Raw genomic sequence first — 26452 nt, 5'->3', positions numbered from 1 at the left:
ATATGAATTCCTCCAAGTCACGAAAGCTTTAAGTCAAGATTTAAATTGAGCCTTTAACGTGTATTTCCTATACTCGAAGACCAAATCACTTCACGACCGGTTTTGTGGAACCAATTACCGTTGTTAAGAGGGGTTCTGCTGTGCTTGCAATAACAGAGAGGCTTTATGTGTACGCACGCAAACCTATAAAGAAGGGGTCCGAAGAGGAGATTGTTGAGTGTGTATGTTGAACATCTTTCGCATCGTACATAGCCAACCATGCTAATCGGAGGGAGTGTATAGTGTAGTATACAGGGTGCTTAAAAAAAAATGTTAACACTTCCGAGAATTTGCAGCAGTACCACAAGAAATGTGCCTCCGGACAAGTGTTGACAATGATGGCGAAACAAGTGGAGACTTTGAGTTTTTGAAGCTAACACATTCCTGCGGAGGGAGCTGGTAGGAACGTTGGGTTGCTCAGTCAATGGCCAGGGTCAATGGCGGCGTGGTGTATTCCGGAAATATGCCCGACTGTGAGGGTCGGGCACAAGCCGGCGTAAGTAGGTTAAACGTTGAGTTTTATAAGGGCACCACGGGGTGACCAGCCCCTCTCCACCCCGCCCCGCCCCTCCCAGCCCCACCCTCCCCACCCAGCCCCTCCCCACCCTCTCCACCCAGCCCCTCCCCACCCTCCCCTCCACACCCAGCCCCACCCTCACCACCCAGCCCCTCCCTGCACGACGGACGGACGGACGGACGGACGGACACAATAATCCTCTGTGGGCTGGTGTAACCAGGAGGTTCCTACCAGTATTAACATACAATTTGTTATCATGTTACAGTGTATTATCCATCTTCTTGGTTCTTTCGGTAAAGTCACGTAGAAGGGAAGTAATAAAATTATAAAAATAAAACATAATAAAATAAAATAATTCTCACGACGTTTCGGCTACAACGCAAGCAGCCGTCTTCAGGTTTGCGTTGTAGCCGAAACGTCGTGAGAATTATTTTATTTTATTATGTTTTATTTTTATAATTTTATTACTTCCCTTCTACGTGACTTTACCGAAAGAACCAAGAAGATGAATCCCTGCAGTCACGAAAGCTTTAAATCGAAAAGTGTATTATCCATTCTATTTCCATTTAAAAAGATAGTCCCTTATAAGTGGAAAAAAATGTAAGCACCCTGTATCATAGTGTAGTGTATAGTATGTATGTATGTTGAATTTCTTTCTCACCGTGCGTAGCCAGCCATGCTCATGGGAGGTAATGTATGGCATGTAGAGTAGTGTATGGTATATCTGTATGTTGAACTTCTTTCGCACGGTACGTAGCCAACTGTGCTAGCCGAAGGTGCACTGTTGCTGCAGGTGCACTGCGACAGTGCCGGCTGCGCTGAACTCTCGGAAACTCGTGAGGTGCAGTGCAAACGAAGATCCTCGCAACGTGGAGCAAACCCCAAAAATGTTTCTCAACACAAACAGAAGTGGGGAACAAAACAAAAAAACTCCTTAAGAAAAGTTTCTTTTTTTAAAACAACGTTTTTATGAACAGCTTCGTTTAACTCGCGGTTGAGAAGTGCGTCAATGATGCAGCGCCTGCTCCCACATCAACATTCGTTCACACGAAGCAGGCGCGCCTGAGACACGTGGCGCCTGCTTCTTGGGCGAGGCGATTCCAGAGTTTAGGGACCGCGGCGTTTTTGAGCTACACAGATAAATATAAATAATAAGGCGTCCGTACAAAATGTTATTTCTGTAAAGTAGCGAATTAATTGATTAATTGATGCCGATTTTGATACAGGCATGCATTGTCACCGGATCTGAGTACGTGTGAAAAATGTGGAATTGATTGGGCAACGGGAAGTGGGCGAAATTTTGATTGCAAGATTTGACCACGACAAACATAGGAGTCAAGTTAAGTCTACCCGTTGAAAAACATGCACCTCTAAAGTTAACTGAGGATTTGTAGAACGCAGGACACGGGTGCTGATTGGAGCAGAAGAGAACATGGGACGGAACGGCAAAAAGACATGTCCGTAAAACAAAAAAAGGTGTATCAAATCAAATAAAAACTCACCGTAGAAGGATGAAAGTATCGCAAAAAGATGCAAAGAAAGAAGGAAAAAAAAGGAAGTTTAAAGGGGTGATTAGCCTAGGTCAGTGGTTCTTCTTAACCTGGAGTGCCCGCACCCCATGGGGGTGTGAGATGCCCTTTCTGGGGATACGAGACATGGCTGGATCATTTTTTTTTTAGATGGTAAATCATTCGAATGAAGCACAGGGCACGTAAGTACAACTACTTTGTTTCATGAAACCCTATGTATTTATTAACATTATACTTTATTTTCTAAACTATTGAGAAGCAAAGAGGGTGCAAGGCTGCACTGAAAGTTAAGAACCACTGGTTTAGGAGCTGTGTGTTAAACCCCACTTCTCCCTCCCCACCCTCTCCCTTCCTCTCTCTCCCCCTCCCCCCGCTTTCAGCTGGACAGGTTCCGAGAGCCTCCGGCCTACGGCCCGGTCTGCGACCTCCTGTGGTCGGATCCCCTCGAGGACTTTGGGAGCGAGAAAACCCAGGAGCATTTCACCTATAACAGCGTGCGTGGGTGCTCCTACTTCTACAGGTGTGAGGGGGTGATGGGAGGGAGGGGGCGGGGGGGGGGGTAAGCACAGAGACTGACCCACTCACCCACCTTCCAATTAGCACGGTTGGCTATGTACGGTGTGAGAGAAGTTCAACATACATCGACTCACTAGCTTAACACCTGTTTTGTTGCCAGAAAGGGTAAAACGCTCATTATTTTTCATACTTTCATCTTGGAAAAAATCTCCCACGAGTTGAAGATGTTCACAATCAACCACCAAATGTGAGGTGACTGTGTCAGGTGAGCTCAGGATTGCTGAGACAAACCGGGCCACATGCACAGACACCACGGGAGCACCACAGAGACACGCCCACTTCCCAGCATACACAGCAAGGGGCAGAGAGTGGGACAGAGAGAGACTTGTGGAATATACGTATCTGTATGTGAGTGTGCGTTTACGTGTGTATGTATGTGGGGAGCGATAGTGTAGTAGTTAGCTACAAATATGACGACCCGCGCTCAATTCTCGCTCAAGGCCAACACCAGTGACGATTATGTGAACCTGTCTTGAGCCTCCTCCCCGAGGGCGACTCAGCCTCAATTGAGTACCTGGTGTGATGTGTAAAAACATCGCCACGGGGGAGACAAAGGCGGCCTTGCATGGTGCTGGCCACGCACCCCCTCATGTGCCGTTCCGGTCTTTATAGGTGCTTGATAACAACACTTGCCCCAACATTCTGTTAAGGCTACACGGGGGATCTTTGTCTTTGTGTGTGTTATGCAGCTACCCGGCCGTGTGTGAGTTCCTGCAGAACAACGGACTCCTGTGCGTGATCCGTGCCCATGAAGCGCAAGATGCAGGGTACTCACTCGCCTACCTACCCACCCATTCACCCACCCACCCACTCACCCACCCGCTTACCCCCCCACTCACCCACCCACTCACCCACTCACCCACTCACTCACCCACCCACTCACCCACCCACTCACTCACCTACTCATCCGCCCACTCACCAACCCACTCACCCACTCATTCGCTCACCTACTCATCCGTCCACTCACCCACCCACTCACCCACCCACTCACCCACTCACCCACCCGCTCACCCCCCCACTCACCCACCCACTCACTCACCTGCCCAGTCACCTATCCACTCACCCTCCCACTCACTCACCCACTCTCCCATCCACTCACCTACCCACTCACCTACCCACTCACCAACCCACACACCAACCCACTCACTCACCTACCCATTCGCTCACTCGCCCACCCACTTACCTATGCACTCACCTACCCACTCACTAAACCACTAATTCGCCCACTCACCCACCCATTCACATACCCACTCACTCACCCACCCACTTACTCACTGCTGCGAGTAGCTTTTTTTTATGGATTCAAAGAGTCATTGCTGATTGCATGCTACCAAGGAAAGTTTGCAATTTTTCAGCAACCCGCGACTACCTTTGGATCTCCACAGCTTTCCGAACCTCGGAGCGAAGGCTGCGGTCAGCCTCCTCATTCTTGGACGTGGCTTATTGTCGGCGGTGGGAGTGGGCACTGTCAATTTCTCTCAGCCAGCCGGAACACCTTCTCTGTCAGCCATGGTCTCTGGGGAGTTTCTGGACCGCATACCCAATGCAGCCATAGCAGCTAAATGAGTTGCTGGCCTGAAACCCCACCCATTACCCCCTCGGCATCCCGAGGAGGGATGGACGATGCCAACCCCAGTCGCAAGCGGTGATCCATTTTCTCGCATGCAATCTTCATCGGCTCAGAATCAGAATCTATCTTTATCCTGGAGAAATCCGATGAGCTATCAAGCTCTTTTTTCCACAGATATCCACTGGCTGCTGAGACCAGGCTATTGTGGGTTTCAGTGTAGATAAGTGCTGATGCCGGAACGGCACATTGGGGATTACAAGTCCATGAGCTGCACATAAGTCTAGTTGCCTCCTGCCGTTATTATTGAGCTGATCTGGCCCATGCCTTCCATTCATTCCGTCCCAGGTGTCTGCATCATGACCCACTCGGGCATTTAAAGTCACCCAACAGGATGACTCTCACGAGGAGCTACTCTAGCCAGCACCTGGGACAGGAGGTTGAAGAAGGCATCTGACTCGTCGAATTTGCCTGCATCCTCCCACTTGGGAGGAAGCATGAGCAACCACCACCATTCCTCACCTCCCATTGATGGGGAAGCGAGCTGACAATAGCCTGGGACTCGCAGCTTCCCACACCTCGTCTCCACGCTCCCACGTCTCCCCCCTTCATTCTTTTTCTCAGAAGTGCCACTCCCCATTGTTTGGCAGTGTCCTACCCCTCGAGTGGATAACTGTCCGTGCCTCATGGCGACCGGAGCCCGAACCAAACCTCCAGTATACACCAGAGGTTCAAGCGGCACTGGTCAAGCTCCTGACAGAGGAATGGCAGCCTTTCTTCCGCAGTGAGTGTTCGGACATTCCACATGCGTAACTTCAGGATTTCTGTTTCTGGAAGAACCCTGAGGGGAGGGGTAGTGTGTGGCTCTGACAAATGGGTTTTTTGCCAAAAGGCATCCCCAGACGCCTATTCTCCCCATGGCCCTCCAGCACAAGCTTTGTTTGGTGTTTCCAGCATAGTTAATTCGTACAAATGAGTGACAGGTGGAGGGATTAACAGCCCCTCGCACTAACACCGATTTTTCTATGAAGATAAAGATCACCCTGTAGCTTTAACAGACTGTTGGGGCAAGTGCTGCTAGCGAGTAACAGCACCTATGAAGGCCGGAATGGCACAAAAGCGGGGTTAATGATCAACATCACGCCGCATTTGTCTCCCAAGTAGCGATGTTTGCACATGGCACTAGGTACTCATTTGTGGCTGAGGAAATCTAGGGGAGGCCCAAGATGGAGTCAGATAATCATCACTGGTATTGGCCATGAACGGGAATCGAACTCAGTCGACGGGTTTGTAGCGCAATGCGCTAATGACTCTACGATATACAAACATGCATTTTAACACCTAGAATAACACAAATACTCACCCACCCACTCACTCCCCAACTCACCAACTTACACACTCGCTCATCTTCTCATTCAACCACCCACTCACCCACCCACTCATTCACTCACTTACCTCATTCACTCAGTCACCGACACACTCACCCACTCATCTAACAATAACAACCGCCGTTTACCACTGAGTGGTGGTGACATCACAATCGCTCTTGTGCCAGGCAAGGTGCACTTTGAGGCCACATGAAGTGCAGGAGGAGGTCACGGGACAGACCCAGGTGCCATGGGTTGACGGACTAATCTGTCACTCCACATAAAGCTTCGGGTCTTCTCGTCCACAGTCATCCTCTCCCTTCTCTATGCTTGTGAAACGTGGAGCCCTCTAATGTAACATCTGCACTGGTTATAAAAATTCAGGCTGGCCAGCCTATGGTCCATCCTGGGTTTAACTAGGCTGGTTTGTGTGAGGAGCTCACAAATCCTGAAACATCTGGACACATTTCCTTCAGTGAGATGCTCCGGAATGCAAGGCTGCGTTGGCTGGGTCATGTAGCCCGAATGCCCAGCCACCGCATGCCCAAGCAGTGTCTGTTTGGCCACATAGAGGGGGCTAAATAGGCACGACATGGGCTGGAGAAGAGATGGTCTGATGTGGATTGGAAGGATGTGGAGCTGAGTGGACTGGCCGATGACTGGTACCAGAATTGTCAAGATCGGCCTCTGTGGAGGAGGCTCGTGAAGGACGCTACTGGGCAGTTGGAAGCAGTCGTCCTCCAACAACAACGGAGGGCAGAGGAGCAACGCTCGTAACAACGAGCGGAGCGCCGGGCAGCTAAAATACAGCAAGTTGGCACAGTAGGGGACAGAGGTGGTGCATCTGCCAGTCATCTCAGTCAGTCAACCCATGGGTCTGTCCCCTGACCTCCAGTCAGCGACCTTTCGATATTTCCCATGGCCTCAAATGGCACCTGTCCTGACACAGGCACTGTGGTGACGTCACCGCATCTTAGTCACGAATGACGGGTGTTGCATGTTGAACATTTTACCGTTCAGAGCCAACCGTGCTAATTGGAGGTATTTGGTTTTACCTGATTGATTCAAAACTTACATTCCAACCTCATACTGATGACATCTCGACAAAAATCAAATTTCCAGAAACAGACGTTTTTTTCCCCATTTGATTGCACCTGCAAATTGTTGAAGCTATCATTCTCCCACTGTTTGACTACTGTGATGCTACTCATAGATCAGCTACTGATGAATCACTAAACAGACGAAACCCGCTTCATCATTCTACTCTTCGATTTGCACTGGATGTTGCATACAGGACCCGCCATTTTGTGACCTCTACTTGAAGTCCAATCTCGCATCACTTGATGCGAGAATAATTATACATTGGTGCCCCGTTCATCCCTAACATCCGTTCTTGGCAAATTTGTGCGATGTGCTCGGTGAATTCAATTAATACTCGTTGGATTTTTCGGTAAAGTCACGTAGGTAAAAAAAAGAGAAAATAAATCAAATCACGACGTTTCGGAGGCAACACAAGCTTCCGTCTTCAGGTGGAACCGTCACAACAAAATTAATTCAATTAACCCCACTGTCCAAGAAACCCAAGACGTCCATCTGATTGCAAAAACTTGACATGACATTGGAAGAGGGTGACGAAGCCCTTTACCATTGCAGCACCAAGCAACGTTTTAGAACAAACCAACGTTTCCTCCCTTACCTTTGTAAATCTCATGAACAATAAGAACAGGTACCCTTAGTTTTTTCGGTAAAGTCACGTAGGTAAAAGATTTAAATTAATAAAAATAAAATAAATAAAAAGCTCATTTTTAATTATTATTTTATTTTTTATTAATTTTAATTTCAACCTATTACTATATCTTGCTACTGAAAAAAAATTGAAATTAAAATTAATAAAAAATAAAATAATAAATCCACATTTATTTTTTATTTTTATTGATTTTAATTTCAATTTTTTACCTACGTGACTTTACCGAAAAAACTAAGAGTATGAATCCTTGCAGTCACGAAAGCTTCAAATCTAGAAATAAGAACAGGTTTTACCCTTCCTGTCAATTAAACAGGAGTTGTGTTAAGATGTTCAAACACTAAATGGAAACATTTTGCAATGAATGAAAACAAACATGGCTCTGATAATATATGCATTGTTTCTCGAGACACACATGCCTATGGAACTTTGGGCTCGTCTTCCCATCAAACGGAGGCGAGGAGTGGTGGTCGTGGTTACAGTGGTACCCCGGAGATAGAACTTAATTCGTTCCAGAAGGCCATTTGAAAACCGATTTGTTGGAACACCGAATTAAATTTCCCCATAAGAATTAATGTAAATGACATTAATTGGTTCCAGACACAAGAAATCTCTCATTTTAAAGAATTTTACACGAAGTTTACAGTAATTACATGCATACAACCATACACCTTTGCCAGTAGAAAGATATAGTAATAGGTAGGCTACTGGCAAAGGAGGTCTCATAATGTAAATGCTTACCCCGAGCTCTCAGTACTCTGATAGTGCGCTGTTTTTGAGTTGTACGCCTTTTGGCGTCATCTGGTCCAACATCATTGGAGACTCGGCTCTAAGAAAAGCTGTCTCGGGTGTGGACCAATCAATTTCAAGGACAGTACTTATAATTATCAGAGTTGTCTCTTTTTGTTTGCATTTTGACTGCTTGTGTTGTGGTCATTGCAAACATGATCCCTTGTATAAAGGTGTGAGTTTTGGTGCCAGACAAAAGGGTAAAAACCTATAAATAAATGGAATAAATGAATAAATATATGGAATAAATAAAATAAATGAACATTGAACTTCACTTTACCTGTAGTAAGGAGAGTTGATGGCTTGAGTGGAAGGTGGTGAGAAGTAGGAGGTTAAACCTTTGGGCAAGCATCATGCACGCTGGCCATACGTGTCTCAGCCGTACAGGTTCTGTCAAGTCGACATTGCCCGTTCGACCTCCGAATTTCGAGGTTCTACTGGAAATGCACAAGTAGTTTGTGGCTAATTCAGACGTGATGCTTGCAAAAAGGTTTCTATTTGGTGTTTAAACATCTTAACACAACTCCTGTTGCATTGCCAGAAAGGATAAAATCTATTCCTATTTTTAATACTTTGATACTGGACAAAGGTTATGTTCTGAAGCAGCGCTCATTGTAGCCACATTTTACAAATGTGATTTGTAAATTTGATCCTTAACAAATGGATCGATAGTTAAAATTTAATGTGCAATGTTATTGAGGGACTGCGGTTTGCCACTGTCTTTGTGTGGTCTTGCTTCTGTTTGTGCTGCCTTGCTGTAGCCTGGGAATCGGTGTACTTATGCAATCTATACTACACTTTCAGTTGCTCCTATCGTGTTTGTGTAGCATCATATTTGTTGTAACATTCTGACCCCGTGTTGCCCCCATTTTGGACATCTTTGAACAATAGCATCATAGCCCATTGGATTTCTCCAGGATAAATTAATATTCGGATTCTGATGTACCGTGAGAGTCTCTCTGTCTCTCACAGGTTCTGAATGTACCGTAAGAGTTCCCGATAGGTGCCAAATGTACCGTAAGAGTCTCTCACATTTAATGTACCGTGAGAGTTTCTTACAGGAACTGAATGAACTGTAAGGGTCTCTGTCTCTCACAGGTACCGGATGTACCGTAAGAGTCAAACAACCGGATTTCCATCTCTCATCACCATCTTCTCCGCTCCCAACTACCTCGATGTCTACAACAACAAGGGTAACGCTACACTCACTGCACAATAGCTACACACACACACTCACTACGCCGTGGCTACACACACACACTCACTAGTAGCTACACACACTCACTCACTACGTAGCTACACACACTCACTCACTACGCCGTGGCTACACACACACACTCACTACGTAGCTACACACACTCACTCACTACGTAGCTACACACACTCACTCACTACGCCGTGGCTACATACACACACTCACTACGCCGTGGCTACACACACACACTCACTACGTAGCTACACACACTCACTCACTACGCCGTGGCTACACACACACTCACTAGTAGCTACACACACTCACTCACTACGCCGTGGCTACACACACACTCACTAGTAGCTACACACACTCACTCACTACGTAGCTACACACACACACTCACTACGTAGCTACACACACTCACTACGCCGTTGCTACACACACACGCACTCACTAGTAGCTACACACACTCACTACGTAGCTACACACACACACTCACTACGCCGTGGCTACACATACACACTCACTACGTAGCTACACACACTCACTACGTAGTTACACACACTCACTCACTACGTAGCTACACACACACACACTCACTACACCGTGGCTACACACACACACACTCACTAGTAGCTACACACACTCACTACGTAGCTACACACACACACTCACTACGCCGTGGCTACACATACACACTCACTACGCCTTGGCCACACACACTCACTATGCCGTACTCATACACTCCACCCTAACTACAACTTAATCACACTCGTATACACTACACTTTAACTATAAACACTTATATACTACACCCCAACTATGCCCTAACGTCACTCAGAAATACTCCACTCGCACATACTGCTACCCACAGCAAGGCTACCACTACTTTAATACGCTACATCCTAACAACTCTCCTCCCCCTCTCTCTCTCCCTCTCTCCCCTTTCTCCCCCTCTGATTCAACCCTCTCTCTCCCAGCGGCCATCCTCAAGTATGAGAACAACGTGATGAATATTCGCCAGTTCAATTGCTCGCCGCATCCGTATTGGCTGCCCAACTTCATGGACGTTTTCACGTGGTCCCTGCCATTCGTGGGAGAGAAGGGTGAGAGAGACACACACACACGATGAGAGAGAATGAGACAAGAGGAAAGAGACATCGGGAGAGAGAGTGATACGGGGAGACAGAATGAGACATGGGGAGAGAGATACGGGGAGAGAACGAGACATGGGGAGAGAGACTGAAACACGGGGAGAGAGACGTGGAGAGAAAGAGACACCGAGAGAAAGACATACGGAGAGAGCTATACGTGGAGAGAGAGAGAGAGAGACACAGGGAGAGACATTTAAAAAATCCGAGTTTATTGCTGTCCAGCAATAAGGCACTTGCATCACCAGCAACTCACGCCGTGCACAGTACATACTGTACATACAGTATACACAGTGCGCACAGTACACGCAGTGCATATAGTACGTGCACGTGCTCCGGCAACTCTCATCCGACCTTGGATGAGCGGTTGCTGTTGCATCCAGCGAAGAGAAAGCGGGACGACGGGCGTGTCGGACTCGCGCGTGGGCCAAAACAAACCGTGGGAATCATATTCTTGGTTCCTTCGGTAAAGTCACGTAGAAGTGAAATAATAAAATCATATTTATGTAAAATAATATAATATTATTAATATAAATCAAGATTTAAACGATGGGAAGTTAAAACGTGGTCCGGCATTTTAACCGCGTCGCACTGCTTCTCACAACACGCTGCTCCTGCGACCGTCTGAAACACCCGATTCCTTGCGACGTACAAGGGGTAAGCTACTTGGGGGGGGGGGGGGGAAGAGCTGTACTGCACTTTTTTTTTACATAGTCCTCAATGACAAATACCTCCTTAGAAAAGTGCTTCCCGCCATCGCGTTCGGTTTGTCATCCTTATCCCCCCCCACCGCACACGCCACCTCCGATTAGCGGCGGTTGGCTACACGTACGTATGTACGTACGGTGCAGTGCCATAGAAGTTCAACGCAAAAAGGCAAAGATCCCCCGAATAGCCTTAACAGAATGTTGGGGGCAAGCGCTGTTAGCGAGCAGCATCGATGAAGGCCGGAAGGGCACACAATGGGGTGGGTGGCCAGTACAAACATCCGGCCCGCCTTTGTCTCCTCACTGGCGATGTTTACACACTGCACCAGGGTACTCATTTGAGGCTGAGTCGACCTAGCAGCGGAGCCCCATAACCGGTTCAGATAATCGCTATCACCGGTGTTGGCCGTGAGCGGGAAACAAACTCGGGTCATAGCCAGGTTCGTAGCGCAGCACGCTACACTAGCGCTCCCCCCATCATCGAACATTGACAAATTAATCTCTTTTACAAGTTCAACAAACACACAGACACACACGTGTGTGCATCACGTGAAACCGAGGGCTTTCAGTGCGGAGCCTCTGTGCTCTGGCTGCTGTCCCAGGGCTACTGGGGGGCAGTTGGAGGCATTCGCCCTCCAGCAGCAACAACAACAGCGGAGGGGGGCGGAGGAGGGGCGACGCTGCTCATCGCAATAATCGGAGCGCCAAGTGCCGATAACGCAATTGGCACAGTGGCACAGATGGTGGTTCATCTGCCAGTCATCTAAATCGGTCAACCCCACGGCACCTCAGTTTAACACGTAGACTTTTGCTACCAATATTATCCATAAGAGGTATTTTTTAGGATAGATCACGTAAATAACACGTTCCTTCGGAGTGGGCAGGTAGGAACTTGGTTGGACAGCGCATTCGTGCGATCCGTGTCACGCGGCGCAAGCTGCGTGGGGCGGCGCGTCACGTGGTGCTGAGCCCGCCCGAAGCGCTCTATGAAATACAAATCGAGGGCGTGGTTATGCACGACAGACAGACAAATAATCCTTGGTGGGCAGTGTGAAACTGTTGTTCCTACCTCTATCAATGTGTCGTTAAACCCGCCACCACCCCAACACAAACCAATCAGTAAGGTTTGTCGTTGCAAACAAAACACGCCAATTAATTAGCCGTACTGCACATCGGTGTGTTAGAGAGTAAACTCACAAGACACAACAGTCACTGCATCTCATCTTGATAATAGGAGCACCGGGCATACTCCTTGAAAGTGACCTCCTGCGGCAACACTCCAACCTATCTTGAAGTGAAGCCAGACTGTGCCGCTAAACCTTCCACGACCAATCTAGATTTGAAGTTTTCGTGACTGCAGGGATCTATACTCTTTGGTTCTTTCGGTAAAGTCACGTAGGTATAAAATAAATATGAATTAAATCACGACGTTTCGGGCGCAACACAAGCGTCTGTCATCAGGTGGGACAACCACAGCAAGAAACAATTGCTGAAGTGGGCAAAAGGGCTGCTGCAACAAGAGGCCATATAGGCAAGAGAAGGGGGGAAGAGCCAGGGAGGAGAGACGACCACCTGAGGAAGGTAGCCGCCAAGGCAGAAACCAAGTGGTCAAACGTGGTCCAGAATACTGGTAATTTATAGCTGGTGGGGAGCCAAAAGCACCCTCGGTGCTACCACGGACATCAACGATGGCCCTTGCATTGTACTCTGTAGCCGAGCACTCTGCACCAGTATGGACCAGAAGCTAAACTTAAGCTTTTCTAATTTTCCAAATATACAAACATAGACATAACTTCAACCGAGATGATGCTTCAAATTGAGCAATCAGTGGAAGGATGTAATTAACCAAGTTTAAACTTTAGCTGCCGTGCAGTTTACTGCTAAACAGCCAGTTTATATTTACTCTCATAATCATATCCATATTGATTTTTATAATTTTACAGTCATATCCAGCCTGATACACCACCATCACTAAATAAATTTTGATTTACAACAGTGTTTCATTCCCATTCGCCATTCATCGTACAGGCACCGTACATTTATTGTACAAGCACCAAGATGGTTATCTCTCCCCCCCCGCCTCATTGGCTCCTCCCTGCCTTATAAAAAGCACGTGTTTCTGAATAGCTCTCTTCATACGCTACAGCAATTTTACTGGAGCAGTTACACCTGATGACGGAGGCTTGTGTTGCTTCCGAAACGTCGTGAGTTAATTTATTTCAATTTTTTACCTACGTGACTTTACCGAAAAAAACAAAAAGTACAGAAGTCGTCACCCACTCGACTTATTGATGTACCAACTCTGTACTGTGTAGCCGAGTACTGTGCACCAGTATGGACCAGAAGTCGTCACCCACTCGACTTGTGTCGATGTCCAACTGAAAAACTGCAATGCGTATCACTGGGACCCTCAAGTCGACCCCAACACACCTGGCTGCCCGTGCTGTTACCACATCTCTCTTCCCCCAGCCTCTTGGCACCTGCCGGGTCTGTCCTGTGACCTCCTCCCACCAGCAAAGAGCCCTCGACACTTCACGTGGCTCTTGGGCACAAGCGACGTGGTGACGTCACCACCGCTTGGTGGAAAATGTCGCTTTGTTGTTTTTGCTGTTGTGCATCTCCACAGTTACGGAGATGTTGGTGAACGTGTTGAATATCTGCTCGGACCATGAACTGGAGGCAGACGGAGATGAGATTGACGGTGAGAATCATCATCACCAGCACCCACATCACCATCATTACCAGCACTAACATCGAAATCAGCCTCAGCAGCATCTGGATCACTGTCAGCAGAAACATCAGCAGCATCATCATCACCAGTACCTACATCACCATCATTACCAGCACTAACATCGAAATCGGCCTCAACAGAATCTGGATCAGTGTCAGTATCAGCAGCATCACTATGACCAGCGTCACCATCATCAGCAGCAGCAGCAACATCATCTCCGGCTACGTCACTATCATCTCAACCATCTACATTATAATCGGCATGATGATCCTCATCATCAGCATCGTCTGCAGCAGCTGCAGCACTACCCCCCCTCTCTCAGCCCTTGCCCCCTGGTGTGAGTGAGCTACTATGGGACAGCTCTACCTGTTCTACCTGTGCCCGTGTGATCACCAATGTCTCTTGCAGATCCGGGTGTTTATGGCCAAAAGAGAGGTACAGATAGTGGCTCTGCTCTGCCTCTTTCTCTGTCTCTCCTCTGTCTCTCCTCTGTCTCTCCTCTGTCTCTCCTCTGTCTCTCCTCTGAGTGTCTCCTCTGAGTGTCTTCCCTGCCTGTCTTCCCTGCCTGTCTCTGCCGTGCTGCCTGACAAATCTAACCCTGAGACTCGAGATCTAAACCAGGAACTGAACTCTGCGACCAATGTGAGAGTGGTTGTGTGAGTGAGCGGGTGAGTCGGTGGATCAGTGAGATCGCGAGTGAGTTGGTGGGTGAGTAGTTGAGTGGCTGGGTGAGTAAGTGAGTGGTTGAGTGGTCGGGTGTGGGTGGGTCCAGGTCAATGGGTGAGAGACCCGAGTTTGTTTCCCCCCTCATGTCCACCTACACCAGAGACGATTATCTGAACCGGTCCTGGGCCTCCCCTAGGTCGACTCAGCCGCAAATGATTACCTTTTGTGGTGCGTAGTAAACATTGCCACTGAGGAGACAAAGGCGGCCGGGCATGGTGCTGGCCACCCACCCCCTTGTGTGCCGTGTCGGCCTTCATAGGTGCTGCTCGCTAACAGCATTTGCCCCAACAGCCTGTGTGGGTTACCTGAGGCAGCTTTGCCCGTGTGTGCGGTGGAGATGCAGTGCCTAACGCTCGTGCAGTGGAGATAACAGAGACGTCGATCACGACTCCAGCTCACTCCTTGTCTTTCTCCTCCCCCGTGTTGTTGTCTTTCTCCTCCCCCGTGTTCCTTTGTCTCCTCCATGTGCCTCCTGTTGTCTCCCCGTGTCTCCCTGTCTCCCCGTGTCTCCCTATGTCTCTTTGTGTTTACTCCATCTTCTCCGTGTCTCCTCGTGTCTCTTCCGTTGCCCCGTCTCCCCGTGTCTCTTCCGTGTCTCCTCGGTCTCCACCTGTCTCCCCCTGTCTTCCGGTGTCTCTTCGTGTCTCCGCGTGTCTCCTCCATCTTATCCGTGTCTCCCCGTGTCTCCCCGTGTCTCCGCGTGTCTCTTCGTTTCTTCCTGAGTCTCCTCCGTGTCTCTTTGTGTCTCCCACTGTCTCCTCCATCTCCCCTTATCTCCCCGCATTTCCCCGTGTATTCTTCGTGTCTCCCCGTGTCTCCTCCGTGTCTCCCTGTGTCTGCCCGTGTATCCTGTCTCTCCGTGTTTCCCCCTTTTTCGTTCGTCTCCTCGTGTTCTCCCCGTGTCTCCCCGCATCTCTTTGCATCTCCCTGCATCTCTAGGGGCCTCTGCGGCTGCAAGGAAGGAAGTCATTCGCAACAAAATCCGCGCCATCGGCAAGATGGCGAAAATCTTCTCTGTGCTGAGGTGAGAGAGGGAGGAGATTCTTGTTAAAATCCGAATTGATTGCTGCCCCAACAGCAAAGCACTTGCATCACCAGCAACTCACACCGTGTACAGTATGTACAGTGTGTACAGTACATGCAGCACGTGCACGCGTACCGGCAACTCACACCCACCCTACACCGTGCTCAGCCTCTGCAGAGGCCATTGTTCTAGTGGCTAGGAGCTGTTGTGGGTCCGATATGGACCCCGACGCCTGCTGTATATTTGGAGTTTTCATGCCTCTTGCTCTCTCTCCCCATGGTGGTCATGTGGAATTTTCTCCAGGTAACCTCTGCCTTTTTCTTTCTCCACATTCAGAATTAACATCACGCGTTGAGAGTATTTGGCTGCTGCTAGAAATGTCCACGCGATTATATCACCCACTTGGTTGCGAAGCTATCATTTGTATTAGCCAGGGTCGCTTCTGGAAAAGAGCTACACAGTCCATTCTCCGATAATGTTGCGTGTTTTTCTAACGCGAATTGGACATAGCGCAATTGAGTGAACGAAACTACGTCACTTGAGTAGGAATAAGTGATTTGTGATACGGCTGCCTCGGCGTAGCATCATCGCACAAAGCATTGGGATGCTGCTGGATGCTTCTCGATGGTACCCTACACGCACCTAGTCTTTGTTCAGCCTGAATTACGCATCTCACTTGTTATCGCAGACTGTGCTTTACCCTCTTTATTATATATTATTTATTAAATCGTGATATTTTCACAATGCGGCGTTCTTCAGGAACGTAACTACTACCACGTTACAGTTGAAGACTTCATAGCTCAGTGAAGCATTACACCTGCTAAAATAAAACTAGAATAGTTACAACGCGCACCCCAGCCCTGGGCCTCCTCCTCCGGCCCTCTGTCCCTCCTCACGATAACGATCCATTCAGCGGCTATAAGGCGAGGCAGAGTTGAGTGGTCGCGATGTCACCGGGAATGGATCTCTGAAGGGTGGCGGGGAGTTCCGTACGCGAGTAGGGGGGGGTGCGATCGTCTCACTCGGGGCGGTGGCGGCGATCACAATTTGGACGTCACCCTGATGCTGCTCTATTTAAGACCGGGAGCAACAGGAGAGCTTCACCATTCTTGCCCGATGAAGCTGATTGTAACTATCAGCGAAACATTGTACTCAAATTTTAAAATGCTGTTGATTCTCTCTTCAACACACCGGTGGGCTAAAGAAGTGAATTATTGTCCTTTGCAAAACGTGACACATTTTTTACCGTTTGGCCTTATCGGGTGGTGGAGGGTTACGACACATTTATAAATAACGCGATCTGACCCAACAACATATATTATGAATAATATTGGTCGCGAAAGCCTACGTGTTAAATTGGTCGCGAAAGCCTACGTGTTAAAGTGGCACAACATCACCACTTCCCTGGCCCTGTCCTCAAGCGGAGGTCGAGGGTCTGTCCCATAGTTTTACCACGGAGGGGTCCGAACGCCCTGGGACTCTCACTGTCAAACTCTCTGGGTCACTCACCGGGGCTTGGGGTGTAACAACGTCGAGGCATTGTGATGAAAGTGAAATGTCTGGCTGTGGTGGTCGCTACTGGGGGGCAGTTAGAGGCAGTCGCCCTCCGGGGGGGGGGGGGGGGGGGGGCGAAGGAAGAGCGATGCTGCTCACAGGTGGTGCGTTTGCTGGTCATCTCAGTCGATCAACCCGATGGCACCTGCTGGGTCTGTCCCATGGTCGCCATGGGGTGGTCGCTCAGCCGTTAAGACGATGGGTGTTGCTGCAGGAGCGCCACCCCCCAGTGAATCTGAGGAGCCGGAATGGAGGGGGGGGGGTGCGGGGGTTTTGGGGGGGGGGGTAAAGCCTTAAGCATCCAGTGTCCTGGTGAGCGAGGCTCTTTCTTCGCTCCACAGTGCTAGCAGAGCATGGTGACGCCCCGGGGGTGGATGTGGCCCTGACCCCCGAGACCTCCTGAACAACACCTGAGAAGCGCTGCCTGCGCGCAGAAGTGACCTGGCAATCACAAATGATAGCTCAACAAAGTGGTTCATCATTGTCGTGTGGGGATCGATAGCAGTGTGCGTGGTGTCAGGAGGGAAACAAATGAGGCCGCTCCTCTCGGTCAATGCCTCGTACACCGCACACTGCGGCCATGATGTGAGGTCAGGGCAGCAGTAGGGCAAATGGACTACTAGGTTGGTGGATAACTACGACAGGAGCTGAGAAAACCACTAGACCATAGCACCAGCGCCAGGCCCACTCGTCAGAAGCCCGGGGGGCTTTACATGCATATGCACCTCAGGTAGCCAAACGTGCCAATAGGAGGAGGGGCCAATCGAAGGCTTAGGGTGTTGGTCAATAACAAAAAACCCACCTAGAAAGATGTTAAATCAGAGTTCAGAACGGCAGAGATGGTTGAGCGAGGTATGTAGTAGTGGCGATTATTATATTATTTGGCTGCTGTAAATGTCCACGTGATAAGCCACTTAATTGAGCTATCATTTGTGATAGCCAGGTCTCTTCTAAAGAAAAATCTAATAGCTCAGTGGGCTTTACCTGATAAAATAAAAGTGGTTTAGTTTTATTTATATGGTTTTTTCATTTGCTTGCTTTTCCTATACTTTGCAGTCCTATCGCGTTTTTTTGTTGTTTTTGTTGTTGTAACATTCTGACCCTGTGCCCCGACTGGACATCTCCAATATAAATAAATATTCTGATTCTGATAAACGGGATAGAATTAGTGGGGAGTAAGCGCCAGTTTGAAGAGGTGAATTTTCAAGATGGGACTTAAACAAAGAACAAAGCATTCTTAAGCTTGGAAACTGCACTGGCAAAAGCCCCATCATCACCCCAGGAAAATGAGCCTTGACCTCAGAGTCCTTCGAAGACGGTGATCTGGAGATCTTGGGGACCTTATTTGAGAGGTAAATGCAGGTTCAGTTCCTGTACAATTGTAGGGTTTAACCCATTAGAGAGCCTTGTAGGTCAGCAGCAGTAGGATTTTGTCATCCACCCCGATGCTTGACTGGTAGCCAGTGCAGAGACAAGAGCGCGGGTGTGTGACGAAGTGTGCTCACGCTATGGAGGTGATCGCTGCGAAGCAGACGCGGAGGAGGCTTTAGCGTCTTTGTAAGAAAGCCGCTTTTGAGACTGTCCAACTACTTGCTTACAAAGAGCGGCCTGCAGATCCGCCAACCGACTCATTATTAACTCGTCTCTCAGATTGTTCTTTGTTCTGCGCATCAGCGAATCGGCTCATGACTCTCGTGCTATGTGGCGCGTTTTGAATGCTTCCTGCTGCACTCTCTACCACCCATCAACTCGTCAACACGGGTCTGTGCACAGTCTCGCGAAGTTCTTCGCCAATAAAATAGCGACGATCACGAGCTGGGAGTCTGGCCAGCACCTAAACGGTGAAGAGGAGATAATTGTTACGAAGTTTTGGATTTAAGGGGTTTACGGTGAAGCTCTACAGAGGGAGAGAGCCGGAGAAATTCTCTTCTGTGTCGCCCGTGTGGACCAGGGGACTGCAAACGGTGCCAGCCAACTCTCAGCTGTCGTCCCTCTCCCTCTCTCTCCCCATGTGTCTCCCTCTCTCTCTCCTCGTATCTCTCTCTCTAGGGAGGAGAGTGAAACAGTTCTGGCTCTCAAGGGTCTCGCGCCATCAGGAATGCTGCCCAGCGGCCTCCTGTCCGGAGACAGGGAGATGCTGCAGAACGGTGGGACACGCGGGGAGACAAGGGGGAGATACAGGGACACACAGGGACACGTGTCGACACGCGGGGACACGCAAGGACACACGGAGACACGCGGGGACTCACGGAGACACACGGGGACACACGGAGACATGCGGGTAGACACGGGGACACACGAGATGACACGGGGAGATACGGGGCACGCGAAGGAACACGGGGAGATACGGGGATGCGAGGAGACACAGGGACATCGGGGGACGCACTGAGACACACATTTAATATCTCTCTTTGTCTCCACAGCCGCCATGGAAGCTTCTGGTGGTGGAAAAGGTAACAACACGGCCATTGTGAACCCCACAGACACGGCCATTATGAACTCCATTCACACGGCCATTGTGAACCCCATTCACACGGCCATTGTGACCCCAATTCACACGGCCATTGTGACCCCCATTCACACGGCCATTGTGAACCCCATTCACACGGCCATTGTGAACCCCATTCACATGGCCATTGTGAACCCAACCGACACGGCCATTTTGAACCCCACCGACACGGCCATTGTGAACCCCACCGACACGGCCATTGTGAACCCAACCGACACGGCCATTGTGAACCCCACCGACACGGCCATTTTGAACCCCACCGACACGGCCATTGTGAACCCAACCGACACGGCCATTGTGAACCCCACCGACACGGCCATTGTGAACCCCACCGACACGGCCATTTTGAACCCCACCGACACGGCCATTGTGAACCCCACCGACACGGCCATTGTGAACCCTATTCACATGGCCATTGTGACCCCCATTCACACGGTCATTGTGAACCCCATTCACACGGCCATTGTGAACCCCACCAACACGGCCATTGTGAACCCCATTCACACGGCCATTGTGACCCCCATTCACACGGCCATTGTGAACCCCACCGACACGGCCATTGTGAACCCCACCGACACGGCCATTGTGAACCCCACCGACACGGCCATTGTGAACCCCACCGACAAGGTCATTGTGACCCCCATTCACACGGCCATTGTGAACCCCACCAACACGGCCATTTTGAACCCCATTCACACGGCCATTGTGAACCCCACTGACACGGCCATTGTGAACCCCACCAACACGGCCATTGTGAACCCCATTCACACGGCCATTGTGAACCCCACCGACACGGCCATTGTGAACCCCACCGACACGGCCATTGTGAACCCCACCGAAACGGCCATTGTGAACCCCACCGACACGGCCATTGTGAACCCCACCGACAAGGTCATTGTGACCCCCATTCACACGGCCATTGTGAACCCCACTGACACGGCCATTGTGAACCCCACCGACACGGCCATTGTGAACCCCACCAACACGGCCATTTTGAACCCCATTCACACGGCCATTGTGAACCCCACTGACACGGCCATTGTGAACCCCACTGACACGGCCATTGTGACCCCCATTCACACGGCCATTGTGAACCCCATTTACACGGCCATTGTGAACCCCACCTACATGGCCATTGTGAACCCCACCTACATGGCCATTGTGAACCCCATTCACACGGCCATTGTGAACCCCATTCACACGGCCATTGTGAACCCCACCGACATGGACATTGTGAATCCCACCTACACGGCCATTGTGAACCCCACCGACATGGATGGACATTGTGAAATATTAGTACCTGTTATTCTCTGCTCACAGGTTATCCCCATTGATGTAACCTGACTAGGCATGCATTTTAAAACATGTAATATTTGATGATTCGCTTCCAAGCAGCAATAAGTCTCTCGCTATCCGAACGGTTAACATTTTTATTTCTATCCATTTCGATAGATTGTCTAATTATTCTTGGACAGTTGTAACTGATTTTTCACAGAACTTCAGCATTATCAAAATCAATTGAGTGTCCTTGTTGGCACGCGTGTTCTCCTACTGCCAACAGTTGTGTTTGGGTGTCGTTAATATTCTTTTGTTCTTTTAGTCTCGTGTTGATCATTCATCATGTCAGCCCAACATAGAATTTGCCACCTTTTGTTGATAAGCTTTGGTAATACATCTCTAGTATCAGATATTCATTTCTGTATTTTATGTACCGTGCCAAATTTGACTCAGACGTTTTGTTATTCCAAACATCTGCTTATTTTTTTAGTTACTTCCGCAATGCACGGTATTTTAACAGTTTTACTTACTTGGTCAGTTTCAAAGCTCGTGCTATTTAATTTGGTTTTGGCATTCAGTGCCCTGTTGATTTGTGGATCATTCTAACCGTTCAATTGCAGGACTTCTTTAACATATTTCATTTCACTTCTCAGACTATCACCATTTGACACTTCCTTAGCCCGATGTATGGGCATCTTGATAAGAGAGGATTTCTGTGCAGGGTGATAGTGTGACTCTTCATTCAGATAGGCATCAGTGTGCATTTCAGATCGTTTTATGCTCTCCTTGTCAGTGAGTCTGCTCATGACCCCCCTGTGCTTTGTGGCACTCCTACCACCCATAAAATTGTCAACCCAGATCTGTGCATAGTACTTGCGACGTTCTTCACCAATAAAATAGCGACGATCAAGATGGCGGTTTATAACTTGTAGGCAACGCATTCTACCGATCTGCCATCTGAGTATGTTCAACCTGGAACCAATGCAAAACTCGAGACCCTAGCACCATCATCGGTGGCAGAAGTGTCTCTGTCCATCGTACGGCTGCCAAATAAGACATCGCCGCTCGATTATATCCACACGTCGATTCTTAAATTGTGCTCGAACATACTTGCGCTGCTGATTGTTCACCTGACAAATATTTCATCCACCGAGGGCTGTTTTCCCAGAACGGTTCAAAATGGCGCAGGTAACACCGCTCCTGAAAAAAAAGTTGTCTTCAGCCATAGTGACCCCATAAAATAATGCCCGATCTAAAACCTGAGTACGATTTCAAAGATCATGGAGCTCCTTTTGCCTGAAGCGGTTACTTTCCACATACAGCAGGCAGATACGACCTATTGCAGTCGGCGTACCAGAAGTTTTTCAGCACTGAGCTGCCTCCGCTAAAGATCACTGATGATCTCTACAAGAATCTGGATGACCGATGCACCGTATCATTGGTTGACCTAGACCTTTCAACTGCCTTCGACACCATCGACCATGAGATAGTCATCAGACGGCAGAGGTCAAGATTCTGTGTATTGTATATGGCATGGGGTGCATTGAGTCATACCTGCATGGTCAATCACAGTTCGTCAATCTAGGTGATGGACCGTCATCGCCTATGCCGTGCCTAGTTGGCGCTCCGCAGGGGTCCATCCTCGGGTCCTTCCTATTTTCAACATACGTCTCTCCCATCGCCAATGTCATCTCATCGCTTGATATCAAGTTCCATCAATATGGCTGATGATACACAATTATACACTGCAGTGAAGTCAAAGTTAGATATGGAGAGCCTCAGTTACCCTGGAAGATTTCACGTGAGGGGTGCACGTGGTGTGCATGCAAATTAATGCTGCTGGTTGGCATTCAGCCTCAGGCGAAAACATTTGTCGGAGAATCAGGTGTGGTGGTCACAGACTCCAGGATTCATGTTTTTACTCGTATCTAAAGGACACCATACTCGACCAGAATATGTTGTTTGATCACCATGTGCAAAATATAGTCAGGTCCTGCAATTTTCATGTCAGGGCTCTATGACACATTCGACCACTATTCACGTAGTCAAGATGGTGGTGTGTGTAGCATCGTATATCGACAAGGCCCCATTATTGCAACTCACTACTTTGTGGGACGTCTGGTAAAAGCATTGCCAAGCTGCAGCGTGTACAAAATTATTGGGCACGTATCGTGACGGGTACTGCAACCTCACCGACACGGTCATTGTGAACCCAGCCTGAACCTTGGCAGAAAAGATGCATACATCTCACTGTGCCTGCGTCTCCCCCACCCCACCACCGTCCCTCCCTCTCCCACCCTCACCCTCCCTCTCCTCACTCACCATCCCACTCCCTCCCTCTCTCCCTCTGCCGCCACAGACGCCGGGGGGGTCCCTGGCTCCGTGTCGGGGAGCGGGGGCCGTGGCTTCTGCACGAGGATCAGCTCCTTCGAGGAGGCCAAGGGCCTGGACCGGGTGAACGAGCGCATGCCACCCCGCAGGGTCGGGGCGCCCCTCACCCCCACCTCCGCCGAGTCCTCCCCAACCCCCACCGAGCCCCCCCCCACCCTGCCCAGTGTCGTTGTCGCCACGGAGGAGACCCCCGCGGGGGGGCACGAGGAAGGGGGGGAAGAGGGACCCCCGCCGACCACGGGAGGAGCGACGGACGTGTGAGTCGGTGGGGGGTGGGGGGAGGGAAGAGGGTGAGGTGGGGGGAGGGGGGAGATAAAAGGGGGAGAGGGACAGACACGGGAAGAGAGACACAGATGCATACAGACTTGCACAGAGACACATACACAGACACACAGATGCATACAGAGAAACATATACTCACACAGAGACACAGACTCGCACAACCTCACACAGGGACACAGACTTGCACAGACTTGCACAAAGACACAGACTCACATGGAGACACAGACACACAGACTCACAGAAACACACACAGAGATACACACTCACACATAGACCCTTAGACTGACACAGACCCATAAACTCATACACAGAAACACAAACTCACACACAGACTCACACAAACTCACACACAGACTCACACAGACTCACACATACACATATCCATAGACTCACACAGATGCACTGACTCACACAAAAACACGGACTCCTACAGAGACACAGACTATCACAGAGACATTCACACAGAGACACGCAAACTCACCCAGGCTCGGAGACACACTCACACATAGACACTGAGAGACACAGAGACCCATAGACGCACACAGACGCATAGGCTCTCGGTTATACACATACTGTCACAGAGACACAGACTCTCATAGAGACAAACTCTCATAGAGACACACAAACTCTTACAGAGAAACAGAGACCCATAGACTCACACAGAGATGCACAGGCTCTCAGAGATACACAGAGACAGTTTCACACACACATACAGACTCGTACAGAGAATCGCACCAACTCTCCCATTTGCTAAGTTGCTGCATTTAAGTTCATTAACAGCTGCTCACCGGGTGAGATAAGTAGTGCGGCAAGAAGACCGGTGAGTGGCGAGGCTCAGGCTGATGGTGCTGGTGGTGGTGGGGTAAAGTGTGGGTGCTGAGTGAACGAGAAATTCACATGACAATGAAAATAAACTCTACCCTGAGAGACTGACTCCTCCTACTGCTCACCTATACACCCACACTTCACCCTGTCATTCCCCCACTCACCCACACCTCACCTTCTCATTCACTCACTCACCGTCACACTCTCATACACGTCAAGCTTGCATTCACCCACACCCTCTAACCCACTCACCCACAACATTTGCCTTTCGCCACCAAGTGGTGGTGACATCACTATTGTGCTTGTGCCAGGCTAGGTACACCTTGAGGGCACGTTAAATGTTGAAGGCTCGCTGGCAGGTGACGGAATAGACCCAGGTGCCATGGGTTGACTGACTGAGATGACTGGCAGATGCAAGTCATCTGTGCTCCCCAATGTGCCACCTCGCATTTTATACATCTGGTGCTCAGCTCTCTCTGCCCTCTGCTGTCGCTGGAGGGCGACCACCTACCAACATTCCAGTAGCCTCAACGTGCACCATGTCTGGCACTGCCCAGTTGCGTCCTTCACGAGCCTCCTCCACAGGCCGATCTTGACACCGCCGGTACCGGTCAATGGCAAGCCTACTCAGCTCCACATCCTGCTGTACCGTATCAGTCCATCTCTTCTCCAGCCCATGCAGTCCCCATTTTAGCTGCTTGTGCGGCGGAAATGGAGGTGTCAGTCCCCCCCCCCGCCCCCCTCGGATTATTCCGTGATATTCCGTCACATGGTCCCGAACGGCGCTCGCTTGTGACGAAATACGGAGACCATGCCTGGCTGCAATTAACTCTTTATTAACGACACAACTCACGTGATCAAGTGAGAAAACTTGCCAAGTTGGGGGGATTCCTAATCCTAGACGGCAAGGTGAATCGGAGGACATGGGCCCTGGGTCATCTCTGCTCCCCAATGTGGATGACGAGGTGAATCGGGGCAACAATGAAAACGAACAAGAGGCACTGCCTCACCAGTCCACGGAGTTCCAGTCCCAGGTTATTGTGGCTCCTCGCTCTCTGGAGAACACGAGTTGCCAGGGTACGATCCAAGTAGAATAGCCCCACTGGTGCAAGGGCACGGTTTACGCAGAAGAAAAGGCATCTTGGGTGCACCATGGCCGTGAACTGCACGCCTGGGGTGGGTCAGGGACGCGTGGAAGCCTCTTCGTATTCATATTGCCGGGATTCCCTGCTCCCTGTCCTACTGGATCATGATTGCAGGATATGCAGAGTTAGCCCAATAATCATAGGACTAGCTACACCCAGATACTCCGGTTCGTGTTTGTCACGATCGACTTGAAACCCTTGAGCACTAGTGGTGCCACAGCAACGGAGCAACTGTCGGCGCTGCTATCCCCTCGCACCCCTCCACACGAACACACGCACACTCCCACTAAACACACATGCACCCACATAGGGTCTCGGGGGGGGGGGGGGGGGTCACCTGGTACCATGGGTTTTTACCCGAGGGGCCACTAGTGGGGATATCCCACGGTTTCCCAGTGCCAGGAGATTGGCCGACCGCCCCCCCCAGGCCGAATGGCATTGCGGCCCCGTGAATTAGCTTAATGGGCACGACGAAGCTCACCGAGCGAACCGCCATGAGAACACTCAGCACAGAGAGATAGGGCTTCGGGGGCAAACACCCAGCGAGCAGCGCATAAGAGGAGATTGGAGGGAGGTTCCTGAACCGACTGAAGCTGGACACCCGCGAGGCGGCCACCCCGACCAAACCGGTTGTGGCGGTGGGTGGGGAGGGTAGGTGCGTAGACAACGGGTGAAGGCGCACTGGAGGATATCGTTCCAGGTAAGGGCGGGGCATCGGTTTAAAATCGAAAGGCACCTGATTGGCCATGCAGGGTAACACCACGTGACCCTAGATTTTTGGATTTGGAGGGGACAAAGGGAGGGGA

The 26452-nt window shown here is 49.8% G+C and overlaps 1 protein-coding gene across 2 annotated transcripts in view; it reads left to right on the top strand.

The window, feature by feature from the left end:
• LOC133359731 (protein phosphatase 3 catalytic subunit alpha-like) overlaps window positions 1-24603 on the top strand; it is a 46052-nt gene extending 21449 nt beyond the window's left edge. The window contains exons 6-15 of one of the 2 annotated variants that reach the window (XM_061578255.1): window positions 2466-2605; window positions 3351-3428; window positions 9227-9321; window positions 10304-10429; window positions 13808-13882; window positions 14321-14347; window positions 15578-15662; window positions 19266-19363; window positions 19640-19669; window positions 23363-24603. In XM_061578255.1, the coding sequence (XP_061434239.1) occupies window positions 2466-2605; window positions 3351-3428; window positions 9227-9321; window positions 10304-10429; window positions 13808-13882; window positions 14321-14347; window positions 15578-15662; window positions 19266-19363; window positions 19640-19669; window positions 23363-23655 (1047 nt within the window). In that variant the 3' untranslated portion in view covers window positions 23656-24603. The remainder of the gene's footprint in view (window positions 1-2465; window positions 2606-3350; window positions 3429-9226; window positions 9322-10303; window positions 10430-13807; window positions 13883-14320; window positions 14348-15577; window positions 15663-19265; window positions 19364-19639; window positions 19670-23362) is intronic. The other variant, XM_061578256.1, reaches the window with a different exon arrangement.
• Window positions 24604-26452: the final 1849 nt, after the last annotated feature.

This window comes from Lethenteron reissneri, chromosome 65 (assembly GCF_015708825.2).
Source record: "Lethenteron reissneri isolate LAM-NWPU_2019-01 chromosome 65, ASM1570882v1, whole genome shotgun sequence".
NCBI lineage: Eukaryota > Metazoa > Chordata > Hyperoartia > Petromyzontiformes > Petromyzontidae > Lethenteron > Lethenteron reissneri.
This window is presented reverse-complemented; position numbering and strand designations above follow the sequence as displayed.